The sequence below is a fragment of the Canis aureus genome, chromosome 9, assembly GCF_053574225.1.
Source record: "Canis aureus isolate CA01 chromosome 9, VMU_Caureus_v.1.0, whole genome shotgun sequence".
NCBI lineage: Eukaryota > Metazoa > Chordata > Mammalia > Carnivora > Canidae > Canis > Canis aureus.
In genome coordinates this window covers 7,614,683-7,642,428 of record NC_135619.1, presented here as the reverse complement: position 1 = coordinate 7,642,428, position 27,746 = coordinate 7,614,683, and the positions used below count along the sequence as shown (strand labels likewise).

Below are 27,746 nucleotides of genomic sequence, written 5' to 3'. Positions count from 1 at the left end.
GTCTCCTCATCTGTAAAATAAGAGCATGGGTCAGATAAGCTCAGAATGGTGATGCCTGGAAACTGAGTGGCAAAAAAAATTAGAGAGGAAAACAAACCATGAGACTTCTAACTCTGGGAAACAAACGGTTGCAGAAGGGGAAGCAGGTGGGGGGTAACTGGAGGGCATTAAGGAGGGCATGTGCTGTGATGAGCACTGGGTGTTATACTATATGCTGGCAAATTGAATTTAAATAAATAAAATTTTAAAAAGAGAGAAAGAAAGAAGAAAGAAAGAAAGAAAGAAAGAAAGAAAGAAAGAAAGAAAGAAAGAAGAAAAGAAAGAGAAAGAAAGAAAGAAAGAAAGAAAGAAAGAAAGAAAGAAAGAAGAAAGAAAGAAAGAAAGAAAGAAAGAAAGAAAGAAAGAAAGAAAGAAAGAAAGACAGACTGTTTCCTGGTTGGCTCGGTGGTTGAACGTCTGCCTTTGGCTCAGGGCATGATCCTGAAGTCCCAGGATCGAGTCCCGCATCGGGCTCCCTGCGTGGAGCCTGCTTCTCCTCTCTCTGCCTGTGTCTCTGCCTCTCTCTCTGTGTCTCATGAATAAATAAACAAAATCTTTTAAAGGGAAGGAAGGAAGGAAGGAAGGAAGGAAGGAAGGAAGGAAGGAAGGAAAGAAAGAAAGAAAGAAAGAAAGAAAGAAAGAAAGAAAGAAAGAAAGAGAAAGAAAGAAAGAAAGAAAGAAAGAGGGATCCCTGGGTGGCGCAGCGGTTTGGCGCCTGCCTTTGGCCCAGGGCGCGATCCTGGAGACCCGGGATCGAGTCCCACGTCGGGCTCCCGGTGCATGGAGCCTGCTTCTCCCTCTGCCTGTGTCTCTGCCTCATTCTCTCTCTCTCTCTGTGACTATCACAAATAATAAATTAAAAAAAATTAAGAAAGAAAGAAAGAGAAAGAAAGAAAGAAAGAAAGAAAGAAAGAAAGAAAGAAAGAAAGAAAGAAAGAAAAAGGAAAGAAAGAAAGAGCCCAGGCCTTCAATTCTGCAAGTCAGCCTGGGAAACCTGCAGCAGCCATACCCCACAACTGCCCCCACCCTCCCCTCTCCCAGAATTGAGTCTGCAGCTAAAAAGAACTGGACATTGGCTCCGTTTGGATCCATTTATTGACAAATCGAATGAAAAAAAATCATATAAAAGGGTATAAGGTCATAAACGTACGTGGTTAACAGTTGGGGTAGGGGAAGGGGAGAGGGAGGAGGTGGCATACAATTGCAGGGAGGAAGTTAGAGAAGCTGGGGAGCTGAGGGAAAAGAAAAAAGGTACCTGCTAACAATCCCACAGCTCACTTTTCCATCTCTCAGCTGTCACCCAATCATTCTCTCCGGGACAGAATGAATACCTGGAAATGGTTTAAGGGCAACATCGAAGCAGTTTGTCTACAAGAGTTGGGAGGTGGGGAATTGGGAGGGGATTCTGAAGGATTATCTCCCTTGAACGTGTTGCCAGAACCCTGTTTAAAGTGAACCTAGAGTCAGGAAGCTTAAACCTGGTTCCAACTCAGCCACCAACTAGCTGTGACTTTGGGCACATCACTTCCTCCTCTGGGCCTCTTCCCTTGGCTGCAAAACACAGATTGAACGCAATGGAAGGCTACGCCTAGCTCTAGCAATGCCCAGTTCGTTGGCAGCCCGGGCTGGGCCAGCAGACTGGCTCCACTTTGTAGAAATAAACTACTTAGAGGCCCCGCCAGAGTGACACGGCGTGCCAGCCTCCACCTGGAACTACTCTGTCGGTGGCAGCATCAGCAACTCACAGGAGTAAGCGTAACCACACATGCCTATGAGAAATTCACTCTCCCTACAAGATAATCTCTGCAGAGACTGGCTCTGAGGGAGCTGGGTCTTGCTCTACGCAGAAGGCAGGTGCAGGGGATGGGGTGATCCAACAGAAGCAGTCACACACTGCGGGGTCTGGGGATGCAGGCTACAGTAGACACGGGGAGAAAAGAGGGCGTGGGCTTTGGGGTGGGGTTGGGAGGTAGAGCCATGCCAGACTGTTCATTTTAGATGCCCTGTTCCCTTGAAACAGAGGCCTGGGCCCCTCGGTCCAGCTGAAGTAGCTTGTTAAGATGCCATGCTCGGCATTGAGATCCTTGATTTCTGTATGGTTGATGCCACTGAAGCAGGGGATGGGGACTGGTCTCCATGGGCTGGAGCCAACTGAGGTAGGCTGTCTCCCCTTGCCCTTCCCCTGCTGACAAGCAGGATGCTCTATGTGGCAGGCCCTACTCTTACCCCAGCTACAAGCCTCAGGCTCAGAACTGCCAGCCCCTCTTTGGCATCAGGGCAGGCCAACCCTGGCCTGAGGACAGCAGCTACAGGATGCAGGATGGGCTGTGACAAACTCATGAATTTGTGTCAGCTGTGACACCTTGAAGGGCAAAAGGTCCCCCAATGAACAGTTCAGGTAAAGAGTCCACATTGAAGGAGGGAATGTAGTTCCGACTTTGAGGCCCAGAGCCACACCAGAAGTAAAGTTCTGGGAAGTATGTGTAAGATACCTCCACCCATGTGACAGGACGAAGGGGATGCTTGGGGAAAGACACTGAGCCTGGACTACCCTTACCCCAAGGTGAAACTGCCAGAGGCCTCTATCTCACAGCCTTTGACAGATGCTCCCAATACCCCCAACTGGGGAGGTCTCTGTAGGGACACTGCCCCCCCCCCCCCACTTCAAGGCAATTCAGCAAAGCTTTGTGAACTAACTTCTCCACAGAAGGCACAACCAAGGCTCTCAGGGGACCATGAGACCACTTCCCGGGGATGGGGTAGGCCTAGCAGCAAAAGCCCAGGACCTCGGACCAGGTCATTGCTCCAAGACCTTGAAGGACAGAGGCGTGCCACTCTTGGCGAAGGCCTTCATCAGACTGCTGGGGTAGATGCACCCAAGCTTCTCCGGAGTTGGGAAGCCCCAGACTCTGTAGAGGGACAGGCTCAGCCGGTCCCCAATGTAGAAGGGGCCCACCCATTTGGCACTGCTGCCATTCCTGGGGAGGGACAGCAGAAGGACCTGATCACCCACATTCCACTCCTTCTCCTGACTCTCCCGCTTGAAACGCCTGTTCTCTGCCTTGTCACTAGCCTTTTCGGCCACCCGCCAGTGCAGCTCCAGCAGCTCCCCGAGCAGCCGCAGCAGGAACACGTCCATCTTGAGCCCTTCAATATTGGCGCTGCTCATCTCCCACCACAGGGGCTCGCTCAGCCTCACGTCGCCCCCAGTCAGGATCTGGACCGGCGTGGCCTGGGTGGAGGAGGCCCTAAAGGCCAGGTGCAGCAAGGGCAAGGACGCAGCCCACCTCTTGCCATGCAGGAAGATGAACTCCTTGAGGGCCCTCTTGAATTCCCAGTAGGCGTCTGAGCTGGTCAAGCAGGGGAACTGAAGGTCCCGGCTCAGGGACGCCGCCTGGGCTCCCAGGGCCAGCCCGCAGCTCACCAAGACGTGCCGCGCGAACTGGGGGCCCTGGGCCGCCTCCAGCCTCACGGGAACGCCCCACCTGGCAAACACGTGCTGCAGCAGCACCTGTGCCACCGCTGTGTGTGTGTAGGGCTTCAGTGGGAACGCCTCCACCCACCTGGTGTGGGGGTCAGCCACGATCAGCACATGCTTGTGGCCCTCCTCGCTTACGGTGACCGGGCCCACCACCTCGATCTGCAGGGTGGACCAGGGGGCAGTGGACCGGAGGGGCCACGGGGACTCGATCACCTTCAACTCGCCGCCCGTGACGTTTCGGGGGATGCAGAACAGGCAGCTCCGGCAGTAGTCCCTCACGTGCTCCTGCATCCCAGGCCACCACCCCAGCAGACGCAGCTTCCGGTAGGTCTCCTCGGGCCTCTGGTGGGCGCCCAGGGGAAGGTCGTGCACAGAGAAAATCAGGTCCCTCCGGAGTTGCCTTGGGACCACCCAGACCCGGGGCCTCTTCTCCCCCTTGAACATGAGCAAGCCGCTCTCCTGGTCGAGGCTGAGTGAGTTAAAGACGGAGCTGAAGGGGGAGGAGCCAGGCAACTTCTGCCCGGCCCGCAGCTTGGCAATAATCTCAGCCAGTGTGCTGTCACTGCGCTGTAAGGCCAGCAAGTCGGGCCGCTGGCCCATGGTGTGGGGGGACACTACGGGGACGGGCACATCCTTTGGAAGGTTCCACCACTGCCCGCCACCCTGCGCACCCTGCTTGGCCAATGTGTCCACCGTCACAGCAAACAGGGAGCCCCGGTAGGAGGTTCGGTAGATAAACGGGAGGGACGAGAGGCCAGAGGTGAGCGATATGATGTAGGAGAGCAGGCCTGGGTGAGGTAGCGGGGCGCCGTCCGAGGAGAGGAAGCCTCGAGCCTGCCACAGGGGCAGGAGCTCCCACAGGAGGCTGAAGATCCAGTTGCAGTGTGTGAGGAAAACCACGGGGAGGGGGGACTGCCCAAAGCGCTCCAGGCCACAGGCCACGGCCGCCAGGTGGGCGTAGGTTGGGGTGTAAGGGGAGCAAGAGAAGGAGAGGGAGACGGGGGCACTGGTGGGGGACAGCACATAGAGGCCGAAGCCCGCGCACCACTCATCCTCCCGGTAAAAGCAATAGCCCGACATGTGGATGCAGACGAAAGTGGACAGGTCGGAAAAAGGAGGCAGAACCTGGAAAAAGCGAGGCATGGAGGAGGCGGGCGTCAGCAGTCGGTTTTCTCCGAGCAGGCCCTGGAGGAGGGTCAATTCCAGCGCCCTCTTGCCTTTGTCCTGCACCAGAAGGGACCATCGGATCAACCACGCTTTGGAAACCCTGCGGCCCTCCCGCATCTCGGGACCCACAGCGGTCCTAGAGGCGTAGGAAAGGTCCAGGACCACGGGGGTGTCTCCAATGCAGCGGGAAAAATGTTTGAGGGCCCAGGCCACAGCGTAGGGGCTGTCTCCCCCCGACTGGGGGCCCTCACTCTCCTCGTCAGGGAGGAGGGGTTTTGAGGTATAGGCTATGGGGTGCTTCCTCCCTGAGTGCTCCTGATAGACAACAGCCGTTAGGGCCACCTGGCTCACGGTCACCTCCAAGCGGAAGGGCAACTGGGCGTTGGGGGCCGTCAGACAGAGGGCAGACACGAGGGCTCGCTTCAGAGCCAGGAAGGCCTTCTCATGCTCCCAGTCCCACTGCCAGTCTGGCTTCTGCTTGAGGAGGCTGTGCAGGGGCCCCACGAGAGCTTCATAGTCAGGGATGACATCCCGGTGGGAGTCCATGAACCCCACAAAGAAGGAGAGCGCAGTGAAGTTGCTGGGGATGGTCAGCTGGGCCAGCTGGGCCAGCACCTGCTGACAGGGTGCCTTCCCGTCCCAGGGGATGCCCAGATAGGGGGAAGCCGGTGCCGGCAGGAGATCGATATCCAGGGCCCCGTCGGGGGGATCCTGGAGGCTGAGGCACCGGAGAATTTCCTCTGATAGGGAAGGGCACTCGGCCCTGAACACTGATGCCAGGGAGGAGTCCAGGGCATCTTCTTCAGGTGGCTCCCGCACCCCCTGCCCCTCCCTCTGCTCCCCGTCCTGCTGCCTCTCCTCCTTCTCCGCCCTGACTTCCTCTGTGTTCTGCAGACTCTCCACAGGTACAGGGTCAGCACCATCACTCGGCTCAGAGGCGCTGGCCAAACTGGGAGGAAGCGTCTTCCACACCTTCAGGAAGTTGCCAACATCGGTGTCTAGCCTACACCGGAAGGGCAGAGGAAGAGCAGAGGAGAGGCGCTAAGGGGCCGAGTGGAGGAGGAAGGGGGCCCCTGAGGGAGAAAGCGCATCTGCAGAGCCTTGCCCCATGGCCATGCATCCCTGAGCCTGGCCAGGTGCCAGCCTGCAGCACAGCAGAGCCTGCATCAGGACCCTGCCCGCAGGTACCTCCTCTAGCTCCAGCACCTGCCAGGCCTCCATATTAGAGATTCAGCTATGACTTGGACGCTCATCTGATCAAAACCTCATTATCCAAGTGACATTTTCAACCAGTTCTAAGCCAATGACTTGGTAAGAGGTAAATGACTGACACTTCCATCCGGCCCCTCCGATGAGCAAGCCAGGGGAAGACCAAGACAGGGAACGAGGCCCGACAAGGGACATGGGAGAGCACAGCAGACAAACGTCCTCCACATCACTTTCTCCCAAACCAGGGAAATGAGACTGAGGGACCTGGCCCAGGACGCAGTGGCCCTGACCACAGTCCCGGGCTGGGCCCTGGGAGCTGTGGAGTGGGCAGTGAGGCTGCTCAGAGCAGGTGGATGCCAGGTCCAGGATAATGGTCATACATGTCTAACTCAAGTTGTGAGTGTGAGAATCAAAGATAATAGATATGGAAAAAATTCACCCGTATATACTCTAGCACAGCTCCCCCTGTTCACCATGAAATAAGAATGACGCTGTCCACCGCAGCACTGATGCCAACAGCATAATATGGGAAATGTCAAATGGCCCACAACAAAAAGTTCAATAAGTCCGTTGGATACTTATGGAAAGGAATATCACAACCCCCATTAAAATGAGCCACGTGCATTAACATGGCATATATCTGGGGAAAAAAACAATAAAACGTAGAGTAGTCCAGATGCCAACTGTGGAAGGGTGCATGCAGTATTCAAGTATGCATGCAAAACTGTAAAACTAAAAAACCATACCACAAGTGGCTTATGGAGGCATCAATATGTGGTAGAAGTGCAAAGAGCTGAAAAATCAAATCACTCTGCTCTTTGCTAAGCACTACTAGACAGACTTTGGCTAGCACTAAGCTTCTGGTCAGCCCCAGGAGGGCCTCGGAGGCAGTGGAGGCCGGCCCATTACCTGTTTGGCTTCTTCAGAAACTCGTCTAAGGTGGGGCCGTCACGGCCCAGGGGGTCATCTGGCACCATGAAAAGATTCCCCGCAAACGTGAAGGGCAGCAGGCTGGAGCCAAGAGAGAAGAAATATGGTCATAGAGGAGGCCCTGACTCATCTACAGCCCATTGCCCCCTGGGTGTCTGTACAGGGCATTGAGACCCGTATCTCCTCCCAGGAGGTGCTGGTGGGCATGGCTCCAGGGCACCTCTCCCCGACCCAGCACCCCCTTGCCAGAGACTGCCTGACATCAGCAGAGAAGGAAAAGCTCAAGTCCCTGGGATCGCCTCACCGATCTTTCACCATCAGTTTCTTGGAATTATTCATCAGGATATGGAGCTGCTCATTGGTGACGATGATGCCATCCGTCTCCTCTGCCAGCTTTACCATGAACCTGCAGGAGGAGGGGTGCTGCTCACCACCCAAAAACCCTCACTCACGGGGCCCTCTGGGGGAAATGAACTTGCAGTGACACGCTGAGGTGTGCTGACCAAAAATGCTGCCCTTGGTGGTTGGGGAGCCAGATCAGGAGCCCATCCCCTCGTCTCTGCAGCCATCCAGGGTCACCACAAGCCCCCGGGAGTGTGAAGTTGGATGCACACCCCCAACTGTACACACAAACGCAGACCCCTGTTTAACAGGCAGACATACGCATGCACAGACACGCGTACGAGAAACTGCATACTCATCCATGTTCACGCATGCATTTTTGCAGCTTCAGTTTCCACGTCTGTAAAATGGACAGAAGATACCTACACTGTATTGCTGTGAGGATTAAGCTGAATGAGACAGCACACTGACGTGTCTGCCTCAGGGCCTGCCACGCAGCGTGCACACAGATATTCCATTATCTTTCTTCACCAAGGCACAACATTCCCCATACGTGCCAAGAGACATACATACATCTACATGTACGTACACACGCGGCACATACACACGTGTACTATGTATGTATGTATATACACCTAAACATATATAAAAACACATACCTGAATAAACAAATCCACTTTTCCAAGGACCACCTCTCCTTGAAAGAGGGCTGTGACCAGGAAAGAAAGCAAAGGCCACCTACTTCTCGGCATTCCCTGAAGGTTGCCATCCTGGCGGCCCCAAGCATGCCATTCCATAAGTGCCCAGCAGAGGGCCCTATGCGGATGAGCCATCTTCCCTCAAAGCCAGCCCAGAAATTAGAGGCACTTAAAGACCTTACCAACCGGTCTAGCTCTCAAAGGAAGGACGCCTGGGTGACCATGCCCAGCCCCTGTAAGATGCCAGGTCTTGGGAAAAGTGGGGAGGGACAGAACTTCTCAATGCCCAGCCCAAGAAGTGCCTCGGGGCAGCAAGACCCACGTGTGCCCACCAAGACCCACATGTGCCCAGCATCATCTCCCGCCTCGGACGGTGACTATGGCAGGGCCTTCTCTGCCCAAACAGGGGCAGCATCACAGGCTCCCCCTGTGCGTACTAGTCCTGCAGCCATGCTGAGCACTGGGTGCTTAGGATTGCCAAGTAGGTAGGCACTGGGGCTTTAGCAAGGAGACAGGGCCAGCCTAACTCCATTTTCAGAGCCCACCAGGGCTCTGACCACATACAGTCGCACGCACATACCTCCTCCCAGTGCCAGGGCTGAGGGGAGGAAAAGACTGTGAAGCAGTTCCTTGAGACATGAACTTTAGCCCAAACTGTACCAAGACAGACAGACAGACATCTTGGGCAACAGCTCACTGGAAGTACCAGAAGTCACCTGGGCTAGTCCTATCCAAAGCGCGTCTCAGGCCATAGGTAATGGGGGAGGAAAGCCTGCTTACCAAGGGAGTGGAGCTGCAGAGTCTCAAAGTCAGGACTCCCCCTTGGTGTTGGGAAGAGCCGATCTCGGAGCCCTGTCCACACTGTCTCCCTCCCTCTCCCTACAGAGGGCCTGTGCACCAGGCCGTCCTCTCCGACACGCCCCTCTGACATCTGGCCTCCATCTCCCCAGAGTTCGCAGAGGCAGGATTCCACATGACACACCAGCCCAGCCCCTGGAGCCCTGCAGAAAGAAGGCCTGGGACTGGCACACCTATAATCGTAGGTGGTGATCTTCTTGCCATTCTCAAGCTGGGAGGGGGTAATGGAAAGCATCTTGAGGGAGTGCAGCTTCGTCAGGAAGTGGCTCTCTGGAGGTGAAAAGCAGAAGACAGATGCTCAGAAGGGCTACAAGACACCATGGTAGGGACAGAGAGGCAGGGAAGAAAAAGCATGGTGACACTAGAGGGGCCGGGGTGGGGGGAGGCCGGCAGTGGGCAGGGGACAGCTCACCTCTCACCCTCCGGTTCTTCTTCAGCTGCCAGGTAGGTACGAACACAGTGACCTCTCGGTGGCCCCGGTTCCAGAAATACTGAACCGCCATGGCAATGCCACGGCAGGAGAAGAAGTGCTGGAGGCCATGCCTGTGGGGGTGGTGGGAAGTGAGGGAACAACCTCCCCCTGAGGAGCAGCCTGGCATCTCTCCCACTCCCTCAGAGCCAAGCCCGGCAGTTCAGCAGGCAGTGCCACACACCTGCACCAGCACCAACGATGCCCTTCTCCCTTTCCTCCATCATCAAACATTCTGTGAACACCTACCGGGCTCACTCACCCCTGTGTGTGTTCATGTGCACTTGCGGGGTGGGGCGCATATGTTTGTGTGTAGGGACCTCCAGGGCAAAAGGAAAAAGAAGGCAACTTAATTTCTACACAAAGAAGTCAATTCAGGGCTGGAAGCAAACAGTCTTTGCACTTACTGTGCGCCGGGAGTGTGCTCAGCACAGATCACTACCATCGTGTGTGGGAAAAGACCACAGGCCTTCCATACATTTATGCTAACACGTGTACAGCAGTAAGTGCCGTGCCGGAAGGATCGTCTCTACAGGCTGATTGGCACGGTCAGGAAAAACCGCATAAAGGACACTGTGCCGGGCCATAAGGTGCGGGCTCAACACTGAGAGCCAGCCGGGGGTTGACAGACACCATGCCATGTCAGGTGCGCTGCAGCAGCAAGAGTGTAGGCCTTGGCAGTGGACAGATCAGAAGCCAATCTATAGGCTGGCCAGGCCCCTTAGTAGACTCTGGAATCTTGGACAAGATTCATCACCTCTTTGAGCCTGTTTCTGCTTCTATTAAAGAAAACAAAAATCTCCCTTCGCAGGGCTGTCTTAACAACTCCGCCCACACTCCTAGCATGCCGCTCACCATTGCCACCTCCCTCCCAGTTTCCTCACTGGATCCTCACATCACCCATACCCAGAGGTCAAGAGCAGATGTCCACCCCACGTCTGTGGGTACTCACACCATGGCCACACTGCTGCCATCAATGACCACTCGCCGCAACCCCTGGTTCCCGGGTTCCCCCGACAGGTTCAGCTCAAAAGGTGTGTTCAGGGCCTCGTGGTACCTCTGGAAGCTGGTCACTGTGCTGTTTGCCTGTGGGTGGCGAGGCTGCTGCCTTGCAGTCCCCTCGCGAGCCCCCAGGAGCCCCTCCATCTGAGGTGGGTGCTTACTACTGGGAGCAAAGGTGCTGCCAGAATGGGGACCCTGCCTCTCAGCCTCCCCCTGGCCCTTTGGGAAAGAGGCACCACCCCTTGACGAAGGCTGGCCTTCGCTCAGTTTGGCCACATCCAAGACTGGCCCTGGATCTGTGGGAGTCTTCTGAGCTGCAGGTGTTTTGGGAGCTTTGGAGGCCTTGGGGGCAGCAGGTGCTTTGGGGGCAGCAGGTGCTTTGGGGGTGGCAGGTGCTTTGGGGGCGGCAGGTGCTTTGGGGGCGGCAGGTGCTTTGGGGGCGACAGACCCTGTTTTAGCTGCAGGCCCAGTTTGAGCTTTGGGTGTTTGGGGCCCTACAGGTAATGATTTTGCCGCAGACGTTTTCTGAGCTGCGGAAGCTTTTGGAGTTGCAGGTACCACGGGAGCTGCTGATACCGGCAGACCCTCGGCTGCCTTCTGAGTTGTGGGCACCCCTTGAGCTGCTGGCTTTGTTGTAGCCGAAGGCACTTCGAGAGCTGCAGGTTCTGTGTGGACTGCCAGCGTCGTCTGAGCTGTAGGCACTTTGGGGACTGCAGACAGCCCTTGATCTGCGGGTGGGGTTTGAGCTGTGGGCACTGCTGCAGCCATGGGCACTTCGAGAGTTTCAGGCACTGTTTGAGCATCGGGTACTGACTGAGGGGTCAGCCCCCCTTGAGCCACGGGCCTCCCCTGAGGTGTAGACACTCCTTGCTCAATTGGCAGTGCTGGAAAGGGCCCCTCTTCTGGCCCCTTACAATCCCACTGCAGGCTTCCTTGATCCCCTGGCTCACTTCCAGTTTGCAGCTGGGGTACAGAGGTCAAGGGTGGCCCTATCTGTGGAAGTCCTGGGCTGGTCTTGTCCTTTACTGAGGCCCCTGAGACCACCAATAAACTCATGACCTTCTGGGGGGTCTCTGGCCTTGGGCAACTCTGTAGGGCTGCATCTCCTCCTGGTCCCCCATCTGGTCTGCAGTCTGGGCTTCCCATGCTGGGCAAAGGAACCAGCTCCTTCTGCTTCCACTCGAGATTTAAGGGCAAAGGGTTCTGGCCTGGCAGCTTGAACTGAATGGGGCCCAGTGGCCTCTGCCAGAAGGGGAAACTGAAGCATGCCTGGGACAGCAGCCAAGCCAGGTGGAGGGAGTGCAGCTCATTGATCCTCCAGAAGGTGGCGGCAATGGCACCCGGCCACAAGGGCCCAAAGGCTGGCCCTGGGGTCCAGGCCTTCCAGGGTGGGCACACACCCAGGGCTGACACAGGAGGCTGGAAGGGGAGTTTGTCTTCCACTCTCTGGCCCTGCCTTGGCTGGGACAGGGCCTGTGTGTGGTTTGCAGAGTCCTGGCTGCCGGTGGCACGCGCTGGGCCTTCCTCTCGAGGGCTGTCCGTACCACCATGGCTGTTGGAATCGACTCTGGAAGAAGCCCAAGTTTGTTGGAAAGGTGGTTAGACCGCTTAAGTCCCCAACTACTTCCTTGGGGTGGGGGAGCACGAACAGGATTGGAAAAGCCAGACACATTCTTCAGAACTTACCGTACCAGCTGGTTGGTTGTTTCTTGCTGTATGTTCTGGCCTGGGGTGCCTGAGACCAGGGCCCTGGTGGCTCCCAGGCTGGTCAATCTCTTTGAGTGTTCTAGACTCTTGTTCTGGAAGGCCCCCACCTCCAGGAAGGGCCCAGGACCGTCTCCCACAGACACCATAGCCGGGCCTTCCTTCTGCTGGTGGGGAGGGCAGATCAGGACCTCGGGGTCAGAGCGGGACTCAGAGGTGCCAATGCGGCCAAGCCACTCGATGATGTCTTCCTTGCCCGCAGCATCCCGCACCAGGCTCAGCAGCAGCTCTTGGACCGCTGGGGGCAGCTGCAGCAGATCCCCTGCATACTGGTCACCACGGATCCAGACCAGGGCCCCGAACGCCCTGGTCACCTCAGCCTCCCAGATCCCCCGAGGGGTGAGCAGAGCGGCAGGGCCCCAGCGCAGCCTCCCCACCAGCTCTTCCAGCCAGTTCTGGGTCATGATGAAAGACTCCGTCAGCCCCCCGACCATCAGGGAGCCGGGGGGACCAGGCACCAGGTAGGCCAGGGTGCTCCAGCAGAGACAGTCGAGAAAGAGGCCCTGGGCCCCAAGGAAGGCGCAGTGCAGGGCCTGCGGGTAGCGAACCTCCTTCCACAGCTCCGGACTGCACAGGCCCTTCAGATACTCCTAAAGCCACAGTGAGGAGAGCAAACACAAAGAAGTCATCCCTTTATGGGCCTGCACTCACTGGCTGGCACTGCCCACTCCCAAGGCCGGCCCTTCAGCAAGAACACGCCCTCCCCTTGCCTACCATAATCCAAATGCTACCCCCAAGGCCAGCCCCTCTCTGCTGGTCCTACCTCCTCACACATTCGTTTCTTCCCAGGGAACTGTGACAGAATGAGACAGGCACCCAGGGAAAGGGGAAACCATCTAGGCTTACAGTCGAGGGCCCCGCTTCTAGTTCCAACTTGACTACAACAGGTTAGGTAGGTTAACTGTGGGAAATGTACCTTCTTCTCAGGACCTCTGTCCCTTCCTTTGTAAGATGGCAGGTTAAGTGAGATACCTCTAAGGTCCAGCCCTACCTTGGTGTTCTAGAAACGTCAGCTAGCGGAGAAAGAACTGCACACTACTGAGTATCCTCCATGTGCCAGGGACTTATGTGACCTGAGGCAAGTTATGTGCCCTCCCAGTGCCTGCGACTCATCTGTAAAATGGAGGTAACAGGTTCCCCCCTCCTCAGGCTATTATGAAGCTTCAATGAGTTAATACAAAGGAAGTGCTTAGCCTAGGGTCTGGCATCGCACCGCCCATCCCCATTCTGCATGCTCAGAAGGGATACACCACTTGCCCAATGACACACTGCTAGAGGGTGATGAACCAGGACCACAATCCACATCCGACTCTGAAACCAGAGCTCTTTCCACCTCCTCCGATCGCACAGTGACTACAGGGTAAGCTTGTGGGATTCTGGCTTAATCCCCCCTCTAGAAGGTCTCTAGCACAACCTGTACCTGTAACCATGGTAACTCTGTTGCCCAGAGGGAACAGAGGAGGTAAGTCCCTGGGCCAACATCCAGGGGAACCCCGCAGATATGCACAATGGCTGAACCAGAACGAAGGCCTCTGGCTCTCCAGGCAGACCAAGTCCTCATGTTTACGGGGCTCACACACTCAGTCTTCAGCAGTCACTGGGATGAGAGAAGTTGGGTTTCTCCTCTATACAGCTGAGTTGTACCAGCATGGCCCCATGAACTCCATGCGAGCATGGGCTCTCGCTCGTCATCAGCCAACCCATGTTGATTGCATTCACCCTCATGTCCTCCTGTCTCTCCATATCCCCACATCCATGACAGTCATCCCTCTTCCTGTTTTTCCCTAACAGTTGCATAAGGGAACAAAGGCTCCATTTCAGATCTCCAGCAGCCATCCTAAAGCCCACTCCAGCCCCCTGCTCAGGCCTATGCTTACCTCTTCCACCTGGATCAGGCCACAGACCTCTAACCCCTTCCCCAAAGGGCCTAAAATACACCTCACCTAGGCACTTAGGCCCAAGTCTGAGCCCTTTTGGATCAGTCCAAAACCAGCTTAAAACCTGATAGACATCCTGAACCAACCCCTCCCACACAGAACCGTAGCAGGTCCCACTGTCCGGCAAGGGTGAATCTGACCAAGGGTAGGGTAACAGTCATAAGCCTTAACAAATGCCCATCCCAGTCCCCCTGCATTCCAATTACTTGAAAACAATATATAAAAATGAAGAGATGTGCTGGAGAAGATTGCGGGTGGCTTCTTTCTCTTTGTGCAAAGAGCTTAAAATAGTTATTGTTCCATTAACTGTTTAATATTTTTTAACTAAAAGATATTTAAAAACTAAGATTTTTTCCAAATAATAAATGTGAACTAATATTCACTGAACACTAACTTTGTTTTGGGCTCTTTATACACATGATCACATTTATTCCTCCCTCAGTCCTATAAGGAAATTACTACCATCCCCCTTTCAGATGAGCAAGCAAGGGCACAGGTTCAAGGTTACACAGATTGTAGGCCGGGATACTCAGGCACTCTGACTCCAAAGGCTGGGGTCTTAATTACAGTGCCATCTATATCTTACAGAAAAAAAAAGTAAAGAAACAACAGGCAAGGAGCACCTGGGTGGCTCAGTGGTTGAGCATCTGCCTTTGGCTCAGGTCATGATCCCAGGACATCGGGCTCCCTGCAGGAAGCCTGCTTCTCCCTCTGCCTATATCTCTGCCTCTCTCTGTGTCTGTCATGAATAAATCAATAAAATTTAAAAAAAAAACAAGAAGAGGAACAAGAAGAAGAACAAGAAGAACAATAAATAGGCAATTACATCCAGAAAATACCTGGAGCAATTTTCCTGCTTAAAGCCCACCCAGACCTTTTTCCTCCAGAAGGTGACAAAGTAAAGAAGAGGTAGGAACGAGGTAGGAACAAAATAAGCACAGAAAAAGAGTGGTGTATTTGTAAAAACACATTGTCCAGTGTCCCACAGGTCTTCTGTCAACTTGTAGGTTAAAGAAAAACAGCAACACCAAATAGTTTAATGTCAGTCTATACTCAACCAAGGTGTTTTATTATTTAACACCTGACTTAAGATTCGCTTTTTTCCTAAGTCAGCTACCATTCATTAGGTGCCTTCCAGAATCACCCTCAAATAACCCTGCAGAATACTCAAAAGGCTCAGAAAATGATAGCAATGCTCTGTGTGTGTGTGTGTGTGTGTGTCTCTCATGAATAAACAAATAAAATCTTTACAAAATAAACAAACAAACAAATAAATAAATATAAAGGCAGACCGAGTGGGGCACCTGAGTGGCTCAGTTAGTTGAGCATCTGACTTTTTTTTTTTTTTTAAGATTTTATTTATTTATCCACGAGAGACACAGAGAGAGAGAGAAGCAGAGACACAGGCAGAAGGAGAAGCAGGCTCTATGCAGGAGCCCGACGTGGGACTCGATCCCGGGTCTCCGGGATCACACCCTGGGCTGCAGGCGGTGCTTAACCGCTGCACCACCAGGGCTGCCCAAGCGTCTGACTCTTAATTTCAGCTCAGGTCATGCTCTCAGGGTTGTGGGGTAGACCTGGGTCAGGCTCTGTGCTCAGTGGAGGGTCTGCTTGAGATTCTCTCCCTCTGCCTGTGCACCCCCCCATACATAAATAAAATCTTTTTTTTTTTCCAATCTTTTAAAAAATTCAAAAATAAAAAGGTTGGAAGAGAAACTTCAGGAAATCTCCAGAAAACAAAGTCAGAATTAGAGAATGGGATAAAAAATAAGAAAAAGTACAACAAGACCAGAAAGCTCAATGTCTGCTGAGGAGTTCCAGAAAAAGAGAGAACACAGGGGTGAAAATCATCAACAAAATAGTTCCAGAAAATGTTCTAGATCTGAAGAACATGAGTGTCCAGATGGATGAGCCCACAGAGTACAGCAGGAGTAACCCAAGATGGATGAAGACAAACCCACACAAAGGGGTCTCACTGAACCCTTTCCCCACTCTCAAAACAGTGGGGAAAACCTCAAACTTCCAGAGAGAAAACTTCACACACAAAGGACCTGGTACCCGAAGAGCTTCAGCCATCTCAAAAGCAAAACTTTAATGGCATAATGGCTCCATACTTCTGAAGGAAAATCATTTTCCAGGGCGCCTGGGTGGCTCAGCGATTGAGCATCTGCCTTCGACTCAGGTCAGGAATCCCCGGGTCCCAGGATCAAGTCCCACATCAGGTTCCCCACAGGAAGCCTGCTTCTCCCTCTACCTATGTCTCTGCCTCTCTCTCTGTGTCTCTCATGAATAAATAAATAAAAATCTTAAAAAAAAAAGGCAAAAGAAAATAATTTCCCATTGATAATTCAATACCAAACTATCAATCAAGTGACCTTCATATATGCAATGTAGATATGCAAAGACACATCATTTTACCTCCTCCAACATTTTACCTCCTACAAAATCTTTCTGGGGTAAGGATGGGGGGGACCTTTCTCAGGAAGGTGCTGGGAGCATCTTCCAGCTAATCAACAAAGGAAACCGGACATAGGAAAAAAAGCAAAGACCATCCAGGATGATGGTGAAGAGAAATCTTAGAATAGATTGAGCCATTCAACAAATTATCACTGAGCACCTACCATATGCCAGGCATTGTTTTAAGACCACCAGCACCAGGCAGCCCCGGTGGCGCAGCGGTTTAGCGCAGCCTGCAGCCCAGGGCATGATCCTGGAGTCGCGGGATCGAGTCCCACGTCAGGCTCTCTGCATGGAGCCTGCTTGTGCCTCTGCCTGTGCCTCTCCCTCTCTCTCTCTGCATCTCTATGAATAAATAAATAAAGTCTTAAATATATATATATATTTAAAAAATAATAATAAGACCACCAGCACCAAGAGGCATGGGGGTCTGCTACTTCATACTGGAGGGTAGAACAAGAGACAAGCACGTTGAGAGCAATCAGCAGCATACTCTATAGCACTGTACCATCTTTCTCACTTGATGCGACCAATGGATGTGCTCCACCAACCCAAGAAAGAGAAAGACATGTGGTCCAGGAAATAAGACATCGGACAAAGAAAAGAGACAAAGGGATGCCAAGCATGACAGCAAACTGAAGTCTCGGATGACAGCTGTGCAGTCATGGCTAGACAGAAAGAAAGATGTCTCCAAGAAAAAAGCTGGAACTGCAAAGACACCCGGAACCCATAGATTGACCTTCTAGAAAACTGGAGTGAGAGACTACCAGAGTTGTAAGAATCGGCTACAAATAAAAACAAGCAAATTTAAAAACGAGTTCCTAGTCTTAATGAAATAAAAAAAGTAAGAAAACATAAGCAGAGTCCATGGCAATGCCCAGATGTGAATGATATATGCACAGGCATAATTTTTTTTTTTTTTTTTAAATGATAGTCACACAGAGAGAGAGGGAGAGAGGCAGAGACATAGGCAGAGGGAGAAGCAGGCTCCATGCACCGGGAGCCCGACGTGGGACTCGATCCCGGGTCTCCAGGATCGCGCCCTGGGCCAAAGGCAGGCGCCAAACCGCTGCGCCACCCAGGGATCCCTGCACAGGCATAATGATGGTAAAAGGAAATGCAAGTTTGACAGAAAATGTAAATATAACTATACTGGGAAAAAAGAAGGGATGGTCATGTAAAGGGACTAAATCCCCACCTACAACACAGGAAATAAAAAGATATCTAGGGCAGCCCCCGTGGCGCAGCAGTTTGGCGCCGCCTACTGCCTGGGGTGTGATCCTGGAGACCCGGGATCGAGTCCCACATCGGGCTCCCTGCATGGAGCCTGCTTCTCCCTCTGCCTCTCTCTCTGTGTCTCTGTGTCTCTCATGAATAAATGAATGAATGAATAAATAAAGTGATTGGACTTTTTAATTGTGCATTACCTTGACAGAAGAAAAATTAAATTTTAAAAAAGAGAGAAAGATTAATTGCCCAAAACACAATTAGGTGTGCTGGTAAGTATTCATCAATCAGCCTGGGGTGGGGGGAGGGGAACAGAGCCCTGATTTGTGGCATTCGACAATTTCTATGGCACAAATACTCCCACAATGGCTGATTTCAAACTACCAATGGGACTCCACTGGTTTTGCAAGCTTCCTGACATTTTAACAGGGGGTCAGTAGCAGCCAGCTCCAGCATATCCTCAGCCACCAATTTCCATGTTAGTGCTCACAGTGTGGAGCAAGGGGACAGATCAGCTTCCATCTGACAAGCCAAGTCAAAAGTCGGCCAACTACACCCTGTGCCACAGCTCCCTGAACCCAGTCTCTGGCTCCCCCTTCACCTCCCTCCATCATCTCTAAAAAAGGAGAAGAGCGAAATGTCTCTCTGTGCTCAACCCTCCCCCACATGGTGGCCAAGCACAGAGGGTGAGCAGGGCTTGTCCATGGGTAACTCTGATCATTATGAAAACCCTCCTTTACACTTGCTGATTTCACCTCAGAGGCCAGGCCACCCCACTATTTGTTTTTGCTGCCCGGGGAAGGTGATTTCCAGTAAATATCTTCATTATTGTTTAAATCCCACCACAAGATAACAATTTAAAGGCACTTTTGAGTTCTACAGAAATCTTCCTGGAAAGCTGGTGCATGTAATTTAGAAACATACCCAGGCCTCTCTCAAGATGAGCCTGTTTCCCCACCGACCTCACAATCCAGCCACCCCCATGCTCACCCCTTTCCCATACTTCAGTTTCTGGTCTCACTAGGTCCTCTCTGCCATTGACCTGTATATCATGGGATGTTATCAAAATGCAAGATTCTGTGTCCCTACAGCTGGGAATAGTCAGCCACAGCACCTCCACATGGAAGCCACAGACATCCTTATACTTGAGAAATTGTCACATATCAGATTGTTGGACCCTAGAGAGCATTTAATCTTACTTTAATTTAAGCTTTTCACTTTATAAATAAGGAGACTGAAAATCAGAGACAAAAGCACTCCTTCAAAGTTACACAGAAATAGGGACGCCTGGGTGGCTCAGCAGTTGAGGGTCTGCCTTCGGCTCAGGGTGTGATCCCGGAGTTCCAGGATCGAGTCCCACACTGGGCTCCCTGCATGGAGCCTGCTTCTCCCTCTGACTGTCTCTGCCTCTCTCTCTGTGTTTCTCATGAATAAATAAATAAAATCTTAAACAAACAAACAAAAAAAAGTTATACAGAAATAAGTGACATCTGGGCAGCCCCGGTGGCGTAGCAGTTTAGCGCCGCTTGCAGCCCAGGACGTGATCCTGGAGACCCTGGATCGAGTCCCAGGTCGGGCTTTCTGCATGGAGCCTGCTTCACCCTCTGCCTGTGTCTCTGCCTCTCTCTCTCTCTCTCTCTCTGCATCTCTATCAATAAATAAATAAAATCTTTAAAAAATAAATAAATAAATAACTGACATGTATGGGACGCCTGAGTGGCTGGTTGAGTTGAGCATCTGGCTCTTGGTTTCAGCTCAGGTCACCATCTCAGGGTCCTGGGAACTGGAGATGGAGGCACTCCCCCACTCACATGGAGCCCTCAGTGGGGAGTCTGCTTGAGGAGTCCCTCCCTCTTTCTCGGGCCCTCTCCTCCTCTAAAGTAAATAAATCTTTTAAAAATAGTAATAACTGACATCTATACCCCCATAGCTCTCCAATTTGCGAGCGTACTTAAGAATGCATTATTTCAGCTGACTCACAACCCTTCCATGATGTGGGTGTCATATTTTATAGATGAGAAAATAGGCTCAAGGGAGAGTAAATTATTTGACCCAGGTCACCCAGTTAAAGGGTAGCAAACCCAGATCTCAAACTCTCGCTGCCACACCCCTCTGTCCCAGACACAGCTTGGTGACAAAAGGTTGAGCCCAGATCTCCTAACTCCTGGGACAAAGCCTTATCCTCCCACCTTCCCTAATCTTCTGCTCCAAACCTCCAACCATCTCTTCTTTCTGCTCATTCTGTGCAAGAGAGGGACTTACCCAGAAGCCCCTCATGCTGTGTTTCTATTTTAAACAGGGCCCTTCCCCGAGGGAAGACAAAGGGAAATGAGGTGACAGGGTAAGGGAATTGAGGGAGCCACTGGTTACATTAGTAGGGTTACTGGTGAAGGAGGGATCAATGGCCCAAGGAACCCTGAGGCAGCAGTGGGAACAGGAGCAGACAGGCCTGGAGAAGCTGATCTGGGATTTAAAGCAGGGGGCAGGGCGCTGGGCACCTCTTAGAGTGCAAATCCCATAAAAAGGTGAGTTGTTCTATTTCAAATTAATGAAAAGATTAAGAACCCAAAACAACTCCAAAGGCTGCTCTTGTTAACTGCTTCCCCCCCTCCCAGCTACTGAAAAGTCGGAATCACAGAGGCTCCTGCCCATCCATTCTCTAAGCAGGCACCCCCTTCCCTCCCCCAGCACCTCTGTCAGAATTGGAAAAACTGCTGACCAAGCAGCTCAGTGGAGGGGCCAAGGGAGGAACTTTCCAGCCTGCCTGCCTGCCACTGGCCGGTGTATCCTGGGCTCCCCCACCCATGGCCTTGACCAATTAGGATACTGGTACAGACCCAGCTGGGGAAGCAGTATGTGTGTTGGGGAGTGGGGGGGGAGGGAGATGGTGCACAAGGAGTGGGTGGCCTGGGACCCAGGGAAGCTGTAGCATTTCTACCAGGAAAAGATAAGGGAATCTGGGGGAAGAGGGAGACCTTGGCCATGACTGGGGGGTCAGAGGGAATCTGAGAGGCCCAAGTGGAGGAGAAGCTTGTGAGAGAAGCCAGGGAGAATGCAAGAGAGGTGCACTGTGACCAGGCCCGTCTGGTGCCCAGCCCCACACAGCAGGCCCTTTCATCTGAAAGCCCACGGCCTTCCTCCAAGATTCCCACCCATCCCCAAGGGCTGCTGCCTTCCAGAGCAGCTGCATACACACACACACACACACACACACACACACACACACACACACACTCACATACATCAGGCCCTGCAAGAGGCTGCCTGGGGCATCAAGAGTGTGGGGCAGGTAGCCCAGATCCCTGGGTTCTGGTCCTAGCACTTGCCACCCACCCCCCACCTGACACTGTGCGCTCAGGCAAGCCCCTTAACCCTCTCCGGTCCCCAATACCTCACCTGCAAAATGCCAGCATTGCTCTAGAAGCATCTCTAAGGGCCCCTCCAGCCTAGCCCTCCCAGAGGCTCCAAGGGGCAGCTCAGGATTTAAGGAGACTTAAAAGGAGACAGAAGGACCTGAGCCTTCCAGAGTCTTGCTGAAGAACAAAGAGGTGTTGCAGAGGCCATAGAAATGCAGGACCTTAAGTTGTTCCCCAGATGGAGGCGCAAGCTCTGGACGCTGGGGTCCCGGCCATGGAAGGCTCACGGGGGAACACACACCATGGAGGCTCTCTCAGCGCACTTTAAAGACAGGAGTGACACGCCAGAGGGGGGTGAGGCAGAAAAGAAAAAGGGAACCGGAGGGAAAGAAGTGGGATGTGAAAAGGCCGGGGATCGGCCCTCTACCTGCCCGCCATAGTGCCCAATCCAGGTCGAGGGACCTCTGGGGACCCCCGTCTCCCCGGGGCAGGGGAGCGCGACAGGGGTCTGGCTGGGGGCGGGGGAGGGGGTGGGGGTGGGGACGGGCTGTTTACCTTGGCTTTGCTCATGTTCTCCTTGGGCCCCTCGAGCTGCAGCCAGAAGTAGGGGGTGTCTGGGCGGCTCTGGAAGGCGTTCAGCTTGACCCTGAAGATGCGCTGCACTTGCAGCCGCTGCCGCTGCACCCGGAGCTTGGACTTGGTCTGCACCATGAACCATTCCTGCGCCGGAGGGTCGCCCCCGGACAGGAGCATGGCGGCCCCGCCCGCCCCTGCAAGCAGGGCCCGGAGGGTCACCCGGGTCCCGGCGGGAGGCGCCCCGGCCACGCCCCCCGTCGCAGCGGCGCGCCCCCCGCCCGGGACGCGTCCTCCCGGCTCGCGGACGCGGACCCACCCGCCACCGCCGCGCGCCGGCCCCGTGGGCCGCGGCTCCCGCGACGATCCCTTCCTGCCGGGGGCCGCGGGGGGGGGGCGCCGAGGGCCCTCGGAGCCTCCGCCTTCCCCCGAGCTCCAGGCCCCGAGCCGGAATCAGGGTCAAAGTTAATTTCCTTCCACGTTCCCCTTTCCCGGGTGGAAGGAAGAGGACGCGAAGGGGGGCGCTCGGGCGCGGGAGTGGGAGTGGGGGCTTGGCTTCCAGGACTTTCTGCCGGCTCCTCCCACCGCGCCCCTCCCAGCCCTCCCCGGAGGCGCGGACCCGGCCACTCCCTCCCCCCGAGGAAAGGGTTAAGGGAGCGCGGGGGGAGCCGGGGAGGCCGCGGCCTGAGGAAACTCCGGGCTGGAAACCCGGCAGGGAGCCGAGGGCGACGGCGACGGCGACGAAGGCGACGGCGCCGCCTCGCCACCCCCTCCCCAGTCCGGGGGCCGCCGCGGCTGGCGGGCGGCCCGGACCCTCCTGAAGCCCCCGGGGCTGGCGGCGGGGCGAGCCCCCCGAGTGGTCGGACCCGCGTCGTTTACGCCAGCCCCGTCAGCCCCTCCAGCCCCGTCAGCCCCGCCAGCCCCGCCAGCCGCGTCAGCCCCGGCAGCCCCGGCAGCCCCGCCAGCCCCGTCAGCCCCGTCAGCCCCGCCAGCCCCGTCAGCCCCGTCAGCCCCGCCAGCCCCGTCAGCCCCGTCAGCCCCGCCAGCCCCGTCAGCCCCGCCAGCCCCGCCAGCCCCGTCAGCCCCGTCAGCCCCTCCAGCCCCGCCAGCCCCGCCAGCCCCGCCAGCCCCGCCAGCCCCGTCAGCCCCTCCAGCCCCGCCAGCCCCTCCAGCCCCGCCAGCCCCGCCAGCCCCGCCAGCCCCGTCAGCCCCGCCAGCCCCGTCAGCCCCGCCAGCCGGCTGGAGTAATGGCCGGAGGGGAGGCTCGGGATGCAGGGGGTCCGGTGTGTCACGCGGCCTTTGAGGGTTCGTCCCTCAACCCGGGACCCGCAGCCCGCGCTCGGCAGCGGCGCTCAGGGACTAGCTCCGCGAGGGCACCCCCCTCCGACACCCTGCCCCGACTCATCCTCAGCCCAGACAACGCCGAATGCAGCCGTGCGGAAGGGCCCAGCCTGGGTCCGGGGCCGCACTGACCCTTATTTTACACACGCACCCCAAAGGAGCCCCGCATCCTACCAGGCACAAGTGTGCCTATGGGGGCAAGGTGCGGTGGACTTTAATTGGGGGCCGGCCCTGGAACATCTGGCCTGCCCCGCGGTGGAGCGTTTGGGTCCACGCAGGCAAGGAGCCAGGAACACCCCACTGCAAGGAAAGGGCCCAGCTGGGGAGACGAGGGTGTTGGCTGCTCCTGGTCTCCCCTGGGCTCAGCCCACCCCCACTCCCGCTGCCCCTCCTAGACTGGAATCCAGAAAAGGAAAAGGTGATCTGTGTGGCCTCTGGCGCCGTGGCCTTCTGCTGTGCTCCATCTGATGTCCCTGTCCTGCCTCTTTATAGCACCTTGAAGCAGACCCTCAGGGTGAACTTTGGGTCCTCTCCGCTCTTCCTACTTCAATCTGCAACCCCTTTATCAGAAGCTTGCTGCTCAAGATTCAGGTTCTCCTCTGAAGCACGGCGAGAGGCACCTACCCCTGCCCCTCACTCTTCCCTGAATAAGTGCATAACTGTCTGTCGTTGACCTTTTCTAACTGACGGTGGACCCCATGCACAGTGGCATCTTCAAGGAAAACTCTCTTAAGATCAAGTTTGTTCTCAAGTTCAAAGGGGCCTTGTGGAGGATGGAAAGAGGTCAAGTTTGGGAGTCGGGTACTTGATAAATGGATAAAAGAGGGTAATTTATTTAAACTCCTGTGACTCCGTTTCTTCAGCTCATAAAAATACCTACAGCACAGGTCGTAAATCAGACCGCACAGGTTAGCACATTTTCTGCCACAGAACAGATACCCAATACATTTTAATTTTCCCCTTCCTAGATCTCATCTTTTGTTCCCACCTCACCTCTGGCCAATATATCACCACGCTTTCCCAGAGATCCCCTCTTTCCCACTGTCACCAGCCAGGATCCGGCTCTCCTCACCCTCCCTGCTAACCCATTCCCCTCCTCTTGCCTCTCCTCGGATATAGTGGATTTAGTTAAATAGTCTGGCTCTGGTGCCGACTGCCCGTGACGAGTTGCACACGATTAAGCAGGTAGCTGAATCCTTGATCTCTTCGGGCCTCCTCATCTAAATTCATTCACGGGGCCAAATTCATTCACTCATTCAACAAATTCAACACATATTTATCGTTTACTATAAGCCAGGCCCTGGGAGTATAATATTGACGAAGATAACTCCTGGCCTTCGTGGGCTGGGAGAAGAAAGAAGAAAACAGCTGTGATTTAAGACGACGATAAATATTCTACTGGATATAAAGCAAAGTGTGATAATGAAGGGGGCCCCGATGGGGCCTCTCTGGTGAAGTGATAGTTCAGCGAAAGGGAAAGCAGGAATGGGTACTCAAGATGATGTGCAAATCTCTTTTTTTTTTTGATGTGCAAAGCTCTTAATTTTTGAAGCAAGCCTCTCCCAGCATGAATATGTTTAGTGATCCCTTGCCTATAACATTAGGTTAAACTTGTTTGATTGTGTCAGAGGCTTTCCTTGCCCTAGCCCAAGTCTACCTTCCCAACCTTGTATAGAAGGATCTCACCTCAAGTCTAAGGAGAGTTCGATCTGTCTCGGCAAGTCTGGCAACAGGGTAGCACACCCTGCCGGGAGCCTGTTTGCATAAGGAATGAGAAGCCTCCAAGAGAAAGCTCTTGGTGATTAAAGGAGGGGCCAGCCCTGGAAGCCTGACAGACAAGCCAATTCCAGTTCCTGGAGATGGGGGTGGGGAGCCCTGGGATCTAGGCAGCCTACTTGGGACCTTTGTGTGGGAGTAACTCAGAGGGGAGACAGGCTTCTCCCTGACTTTGCCAGAATCCAGAGCAGCTTGCCCTGGAGGGCTCCCATTGGAATGAAAGCAGCTTCCCAGAGGCACATAGAATGGTCAGGACATAAGGTGATTCCAAATAAGCAAGTGTAGGCAAGAGCCAAGGAAACTGGAGTTACTCTGGGGGAGAGTGATGGCTCTCCATATTGGCCAGGATCTCAGTAGGAAGCACATGGTTCCCTCTAAAGAAATGGCTGAAGGAAGTTTAAAGAATGGATCTTTATGAGGATGTGGGCAGAGTGAAGGAAAACCAGTGAGAGATTCTGGGGTAAGTGTGGGGGAAACTGTTACCACCGTACGCCTGAAAGGGAAAGGGGAAGAACTAAGGGACCGGAGCCAGAGCAGTAGAGGGTCACAAGACAAGAGCTATGGCCTTAGGTAAAGATGCACAGCCACTGACAAGTTGCCACCCAGTGTGGAGGGACCAGACTTCCAACTAGCTGCCAGTGACTGGCATTGGCCAAACCTGGACAGAAGCCAAAGGGCAAGGAAGAAGGGTTGAGGCAGGCCATTGAGATCAGCCTCCTGAACACTGGGCAGGGTGCTGGAGAGCAAAGAGGAGAACTGGAAGGAACACAGAATGGCCAGCATACCTCTTTGTCTATAACACAGATAGGCTGATGAGGCCCAAGGAAATTGAGGATACACTCATTTCCTCACATAGTCTCTCAGCAACAGGGATGAATGCATATCCTGGCTCCCACTCAGAATATAGGGCTCAGGCTCGCACTCAGATCACCTTCACTTTTTTTTTTTTTTTTTAATTTATTCACTTGAGAGAGAGACAGAGCATGAGCATGAGCATGAGCACAAGCAGGAGAGGAGGCAGAGAGAGAGGGAGAAGCAGGCTCCCAGATGAGCAGGGAGCCGATGTAAGGCTCTATCCCAGGACCCTGAGATCATGACCAGAACTGAAGACAGATGCTCAACTGACTGAGCCACCCAGGCACGCTTCAGACTCGCCTTCAAATCCCAGCTCTGTCCCTGTATTAGCATTACAAGTTACCACAAAGGTGGGGGGAGGTGCTTGAAACAACAGAAATGTATTCTCTCACAGTTCAGGAAGCTAAAGGTTTGAAATCAAAACATATAAAGCTACATTAGCAACTTGGTGCGTGAATAGACAAACTGTTGCGTGGAACAGACCAATGATGTAGGAAAGAAGAGCAACTGAACCCTGAAATTCAGAATATGACAAAGATAGCCTTTCAGTCAGTGAAGATATATTTTTCAATAAAAATCTTGGGACAATGGAGTGATCTTCTGAGCTAAAATAAAATATCCACATCTCACCTCATATACCAAAACAAATTCCTGAAAAATCAAATATTTAAATATTAAAAATGAAATCATAAAAATACTATAACCATGGGAGGATTTTTTAAAATTTTTATTTATTTATGGTAGTCACACACAGAAAGAGAGAGAGAGAGAGAGAGAGAGAGAGGCAGAAACATAGGCAGAGGGAGAAGCAGGCTCCATGTACCCGGAGCCCTATGTGGGATTCGATCCCGGATCTCCAGGATCGTGCCCTGGGCCAAAGGCAGGCGCCAAACCGCTGCGCCACCCAGGGATCCCTTTTTTTTTTTTTCCATGGGAGGATCTTTTTATTATTATACTTGGAAGAATCAGGCCTTTCTAAGAACAACACCCGACCAGAAGTCATTAAAATCTTGTTTAATACATTCAATTAACATTGAGCCTAGCTGGCTCAGTCAGTGGGGCATGTGACTCTTGAACTCCAGATTGTGAGTTTGAGTCCCAAGTTGGGTGTAGAGATTACTTAAAAATAAAGTCTTGGGCAGCCCAGGTGGCTCAGAGGTTTAGCACCACCTTCAGCCTAGGGCCTGATCCTGGAGATCGGGGATCGGGTCCCATGTTGGGCTCCCTGCATGGAGCCTGCTTCTCGCTCTGCCTCTCTCTCCTCTCTCTCTCTGTCTCTCATGAATAAATAAATGAAATCTTTTAAAAAATAAAATAGGAATCCCTGGTTGGCACAGCGGTTTGGCGCCTGCCTTTGGCCCAGGGCGCGATCCTGGAGACCCGGGATCGAATCCCACGTCGGGTTCCCGGTGCATGGAGCCTGCTTCTCCCTCTGCCTGTGTCTCTGTCTCTCTCTCTCTCTCTCTGTGACTATCATAAATAAATAAAAATTTTAAAAAAATAAAATAAAAAATAAAATAATAAAAATAAAGTCTTTAAGAAAAATAATACATTCAGTTACATAAATGCAGGGTTTTTTTTTTTTCCCATGGGGAAAAAATTAAAAAAAACAAAAACAAAGAAAAGCCAACAGACATGAAAAGCTGAGAAAACCGATTTGCCAATTATATCACAGACCAAGAGCTGATTTCCTGGATATTTAAACAGCTCTTACAAATCAATAAGAAACAGAATAACTCAATAGAAAAATGGACAAAGGATATAAACAATCCACAAAGGAGGAGATATAAGTTGTTCCCAAACATATGAAAAGATACTCTTTCATTCTTTTTTTTTTAAGATTTTTAATTTATTTATTCATGAGAGACAGAGAGAGAGAGAGAGAGAGAGAGAGAGACAGGCAGAGGGAGAAGCAGGCTCCATGCAGGGAGCCTGACATGGGACTCAATCCCGGGTCTCCAAGATCAGGCCTTGGGCTGAAGGCGGCGCTAAACCACTGAGCCAACCGGGCTGCTCCTTTTTTTTTTTTTTTTTTTTTTTTAAGATTTTATTTATTTATTCGTAGAGACGCAGAGAGAAAGAGAGGCAGAGACACAGGCAGAGGGAGAAGCAAGCTCCATGCAGGGAGCCCGACAGGGGACTGCGTCCCTGGTCTCCGGGATCACACCCTGGACTGAAGGCGGTGCTAAACCGCTGAGCCACCCCCAAACCCCCCACCCCCACCCCCAGGCTGCCCTTCCTTTCGTTCTTAATAAGAGAAATGCA

General features: G+C 53.4%; 1 protein-coding gene across 3 annotated transcripts; it reads right to left on the bottom strand.

Annotated features, from left to right (window-relative positions):
- Positions 1-1,116: 1,116 nt before the first annotated feature.
- NYNRIN (NYN domain and retroviral integrase containing) lies at positions 1,117-21,771 on the bottom strand. 3 transcript variants are annotated; one of them, XM_077908786.1, is made up of 9 exons: positions 21,492-21,633; positions 21,158-21,258; positions 11,882-12,549; positions 10,146-11,762; positions 9,137-9,267; positions 8,898-8,994; positions 7,131-7,232; positions 6,806-6,907; positions 1,117-5,690 (listed from the first exon to the last, which is right to left on the bottom strand). In XM_077908786.1, the coding sequence occupies exons 3-9, from the start codon at positions 12,391-12,393 to the stop codon at positions 2,837-2,839; spliced, it is 5,415 nt and encodes a 1,804-aa protein (XP_077764912.1). In that variant the 5' UTR covers positions 12,394-12,549; positions 21,158-21,258; positions 21,492-21,633; the 3' UTR covers positions 1,117-2,836. The 3 variants fall into 3 exon arrangements, with proteins under 3 accessions (XP_077764912.1, XP_077764911.1, XP_077764913.1); XM_077908785.1 differs by lacking the exon at positions 21,158-21,258 and having other exon boundaries at positions 21,492-21,771; XM_077908787.1 differs by lacking the exons at positions 21,158-21,258; positions 21,492-21,633 and adding an exon at positions 20,977-21,114.
- Positions 21,772-27,746: the final 5,975 nt, after the last annotated feature.